Source organism: Morone saxatilis, unplaced genomic scaffold (genome assembly GCF_004916995.1).
Source record: "Morone saxatilis isolate NCDOM2014 unplaced genomic scaffold, NCSU_SB_2.0 Contig21, whole genome shotgun sequence".
Lineage (NCBI taxonomy): Eukaryota > Metazoa > Chordata > Actinopteri > Moronidae > Morone > Morone saxatilis.
In genome coordinates this window covers 21,518,654-21,524,085 of record NW_023339774.1, presented here as the reverse complement: position 1 = coordinate 21,524,085, position 5,432 = coordinate 21,518,654, and the positions used below count along the sequence as shown (strand labels likewise).

At 41.1% G+C, this 5,432-nt stretch overlaps 1 protein-coding gene across 1 annotated transcript in view; it reads right to left on the bottom strand.

The window, feature by feature from the left end:
- Positions 1-5,432, bottom strand: part of zmiz2 (zinc finger, MIZ-type containing 2) — a gene marked incomplete in the record, with an annotated part of 28,046 nt that overhangs the window by 1,415 nt on the left and 21,199 nt on the right. The window contains 5 exon segments of the mRNA XM_035668366.1: positions 257-466; positions 2,522-2,643; positions 4,347-4,588; positions 5,134-5,202; positions 5,298-5,365. Of these exon segments, the coding sequence (XP_035524259.1) occupies positions 257-466; positions 2,522-2,643; positions 4,347-4,588; positions 5,134-5,202; positions 5,298-5,365 (711 nt within the window).

The window sequence follows — 5,432 nt, the reverse complement described above, 5'->3', positions numbered from 1 at the left end:
CTGGCTGTAGTTTCATATTTACCATAAGGACATGACAGTGGTATCAATCTTCTTATCCAATATCCAGGTAGGAGTCGTCTGTTTAAAATTGATAATTAGCTTTTATTCTAGAGTAAAAGTTAAAGAGTTTTACTTTAATCTTCACTTAAGTCCGAGATTTGACTTTTATCATACGGGGCCTGAACTTAGGGACTCGTCCTGTGAACATTAGATGCTCTTATATAACTGAACACATGATCAACAGGCTTCCACTCACATCAAGTGTATGATCGGCTCCCTCTCCTCCAGGTGCTCCCGGGCCTCCCAGACCGAAGGAGCCTTCGTTCTGCAGCCGGGAATTCTGGGCATTGGTGTTCCGCTGCGGCAGCGGACTGCCGGCGTCACCGAGACTCTGATTACCATGAACGCCTGAACCGTGCTGCTGGAGGATGTTATGGCCGTGTTCGATTCGTCCAGAATGTGGCGCCTGACAGCGACAGACCAGGAAGAGACACAGAGACACAAAAACAATCTTTATTTTATGGTAATAAAAGTGACGGTGGATTCACAGCGGGTGAACGCTATGCAGAGGTCTTTGCTTAAGAGGCACGACAGCAGAAGTGTGTGACAGTAGAGGAGGACGGACACTTTAATCTTTCTCTAAAAACCTTCAGCGGACAGCCGAGCAGCTGCCTGCGACAGGTGGTATGTGGCTCAGTGGCTAGATATGTAAGCGAATATATTCTCAGTCAATGCTGTCTACTTCAGGTTCAGTTAAAGGCTCTTAACTGAACTCACAAGCCAGAAGGAAGAGACAGTCAGTGTTGCATAACAGCAGCACGTCATCGGCCGTGTTTCCACAGCAGGAACTTTCCCCCCGAGACGAGGAACCTTTGGCAGAACTCTGCAGGGACGAGGGGCTAAATAAAGTTTCTGGGACTTTAATTTAACCCCTAAAAAGTCTCTACCTGAGGGCTGTGCTTTCCAAAAAGTACAGGAACCTGCGGGGGTGGGGCTTACAGCGCTGAACATTTCTGATTGGTCGATTGGTACTTGCAGCATTTCATTACAGCCAGCTTTTAAAAAAAATCTGCCAAACCGGTTTGTTTGAAATCATCTGATGTGCTACTGCTGTTCCTCTCTTCGCCAGATTGTTTAGTCGTACAAAAATGATCTGTAACAACAGTTGTTTGTTCATACATCAATGGACCAAAGTTATTATAGTAAACTCAACTCAACTAAAATGAGGTATGAACTGAAACAAAGAGAAAAAAAAACCTGGCTGAAACAATAATGTGTACTTAACTAAATATTATATATAAAAATGATATTATAATATCCTAATTAATTGATTACTAATGAATGAATAAATGAAACTAAAACTATACAAACAATTAACAATGAAGCAAAACCACCAAAACTAACTGGAAACTGGAAACAAAAATTTAAAAACTAATGAGTAATAGAAAACTATAATAACATCTTTGCAGGTCTTTACATTGCAGTGGAAACACAGAACAACAACAGGTTGAAGGAACCTTTAAAGTTCCTTGAAAAGATCTTCCTGGAACTAAAAGTTCTGGGTGGAAACGCAGACGTCTGGTTGAGCATGCAATAAGTGGGCAGGAGATTTGTTTTATTAATAACTTTATCTGTCTCTCTCTTTATGAACCAAACATCTCTTTTGGGACTTATTTAGTGACACTAGTGGAGACACGGCCCCGAGTTTGCAGAGAAAGAACATCTACAACTAAATCTTCAGGCCGCCACACAGCCTCCACGCGACTAAAGCTAACCCCGACCACCTGGAGAATGTCCGCTCTGTCTCGTTAGCGGCCCTCGGTTACCTCCCTCCTCAACACTACTGTAAGAAAATACTGATAAAAATTGTATTGTGATATTTAGTTTTGTAATAATAATAATTGATTTTTGTGTTTAAAACCCTCAAATCTCAGTATGTTGAATCGTAACCTGTACCGTACCGCCACATTCCTGTCAATACTCAGCCCTACCCAGCACCTATTTAAAGACAAATACATAGTTTGATCTTTTAACAAAAGGTTCAGTGATTTCCACAAACAGTGTCGGATTAATCCACATTTAGTGAGTATTTGGGGCAGCGGGACAGTGTTTGTGGGATTGAGCCAAAATAAACTACAATGTGACTCACTCAGGTGTTTTTAATGAAGACAACAATGAAGATACATCAGGCTTTGATACACACACACACACACACACAATACCTGCTAGTAGAACATATAGACTATCCCCAGAGTAGAGTATTAAACAGACCAAAGCGTCCCTTTAAACAGCACCAGCCTCAGTTTGTTGTATAACAGCTCTAACTCTGGGAGGTGTATGTGGAGCCAGCTGATGCCGCAGTGCCTTCTGGCCGTTATATCTATTCATACTCTGACAGTCAATGACAGCCACTCAACCATTACTAAAAACGTCCTGAATACAGAAAAGACACACAGAGGCTGATCCTCGTCACCGTGGCCAGAGGCAGAACATGCTCCTGTTACGTAAGAGAGCGTCTAACCTGCTCAGACTGATAGGGGAGTGGAGGTGGCGGTCCAGAGGAGGCGTACTCTCCGAGCGTCGGGGTGCCAGGGGTGTTGGGGAAGTCGGTGAATCCTGTTTGGTTGGAGAATCCCTGGCTCCCTGCGAGACCAAAATAAAAACATTACTTCCAGTCAGCAAATAAAAAACAGGTCAGCGTAGACTTTGTCTTGCGTAATAGTGAGCAGTGCAGCGTGGAGAGAAACAGCTTCCAGCTATGAGAGGACATATTTGGGGGGGGGGGATGGGGACACTGAGATTGTACTCACTGGTCTTTGCTCTGCTGCTTGAAATATTGTTCTGGGTCACCTCCCATCTAAGAGCAGATGATGTGTTTGACTGATCTAGAAAGTGTGATTGTGTACAGTATGTGTACACACATAATATACAGTAGCAGTCAAAGGTACACATGCCTTACACCAGAATCATCTTCTACACCTCCTGGAGACTAAATGCTCAGCTGGAAACAATTTAAAGACTTACTCTGTTACACACATTTGACCCACAGTTAGTCACATGGACAATACAGACTTAGTTTTTAATTATTGGTTTTATTTACTTTATATTTTCTGTCAACTTTAATTTTTACATTACACATTAGACATTTTTATTTTTGAGTTTTTGAGTTTCTGTGTTTCAGTTTTGCTTTGTGAAGCACTTTGGGCTGCACGTTTGTATGAAATGTGCTTTATAAATAGACTAAATGTTAATCACCAGAGCGGCGCTTACTTAGCAGCTTTTCAGTAACAGTCCACATACTGCAGAGAGGAAGGTGGTCGTGGTTATTTGTGCTTTAGAAAGTAAACACTTTGATTTATTTGATTCACTGCTTTGTTCTCGTTAACGCTGCTCCCTCTCTGCAGTCAATACTCCTTTAACTTCACAATAAAAGTCCCCTTTTATTTTGTTATTCAAAAGTTTTTATAAACGAAGCAACAAAATCAGAAAGCGTTGAGTTTTCATCAGCAGTAACTTAAATTATAAACAGGAAACAGGAAACAGGAAACAGGAAACAATCAAATAAAGCAGCCGGCCAAAAGGGCCAAAGGCAAAATAACTTTCTGGCGGACAACGGCGTGAAGAAAATGAAGATGATGTCCGTGATAACGTAATGAAATGTTGTGACTATAAGTTTAAAGTGGGACAAAGATGACATTGCCCAGCTATTGGCGGCTGGCTAACAGCTAACTGGCATTGTACATGAATAAAATATTAGAATTAGTTTAACTAAGTAGTATTTTTTGCTGTCGACTCGTCGACTAACAATCTCTACTTAAAACCTCTGAAAGGAAACTGTATATTTTATGTTATTTTCATAATTTATGTGCACTGAGCTCAATGTCTCCACTCCTCAGTATTATTATTTATATTATTACGTATTATTTATTATATTATGTCAGTTACTGGGATCCACAGACGTCTACAAATTACTTGTTTTGTCTGACCAACAGTTTAAAAGCCTTCACGTACTGAAATCTACTGAATACTGAGGCGACATAAAAAAGGTTTTATGAAGCAGGAAATGTCACAAACGTTCACCTCCTCATGTATTTATTTTTATTTCGATTTAGAATAAAAATAAGTTAATGTTCTTGTACGAGAGTCAATATTTTGCTACTTCTACCTTTTCTGAACTTAGAAAATATGTTAATTCTGATTTTAAATGAAATCTTGGCATCTTATTTTTAACTGAAACTGCAAATCAAGAGGAAGAATGACTCATAAATCCCCAGCAGCTGGAGTTTATATGTGAACCTTCCCTCCACTAACTCACACACAGCTTCCCTCCTCCATCTCGACTCTACCTGGCCGGTTGTAGTCGGGGGTGTTCCTGCCCCCTGCAGTCAGACTCTGGTAGGGGGACGATGCCGGGCCCAGAGCGGCGATCATCTCCATCACGTTGGGCAGGACCATGTGGCTCGGGCTGACAGTTCGACAGCGTTTCAGGACGGGACCGTCGGGCTCCTCCTTTATGTGCAGGTCTGGTTTGACGGGCACCGGCCTCCAGCCACACACCGGGTCTATGGTGATCTCCTCGTAGTCCGAACTGAGGACGGAGGGCACAGATGGGTTTTAATCACATCAAAAAAAGTTTACTGAGATATTTCTACTGGCAAAAGGGTACATGTGAATTCTAGACCAATCTAGATTTATGAATCAAAGAGACCTGAACATGCTGAACTGTTTGGGGTTAAAAGGGTGTAAAAGATGTGCATTAAAGTCATCCACATGTTTATGAAGTTTTAATATTAAAGATAATATGAGATTTAAAATGATAATATAGCAGAAAACAACTATTATCTATGTTAGTAGAGTCGTGGTGTTACTGCTGTTTTTATCATCTAAATTAAGGATTTATTTCCACCAAAACACTAACAGAGACGGTTTTAGTATGTTTTATTTAGTCTCTGTCCACTTTGAATGAAGTTACGATGATCTGTGAGGTAAAATTTGTGTTTTTGTGAATAGAGTCTGGTGGGTGCTGGTGTCCATTTGCTCTAGTGCGACATCTAGTGGCGGTGAATTTCCTATCTATAAAACCTTTTAACAAAGAATGAAATGTCTCTGTATATTATTTGATCAAACACTTACTTTTGGATGTAGACGAGGATCCCGAGCATGTACTGGTCCACCTCCAGCCCCTCTAGCAAAGCGGTTTTACTGTGACGGACAGGAACAAACTGCTGGTTACATTTCATACTGAGAGGATCTGGTTTTAAAAAAAAAAGGTGCAACGAGATCTTGGTAGAACTTACTTGCACACAGGACATCTCCAGGTGCCTCTTTCACAATTGAGCTGCAAATAGGACTCCAGGTCGAAACACTACAAAATAAAAGACATCAGTGTGAGAGGATCCATCTGCATGCACAGTATATGTGTGTGTGTGTGT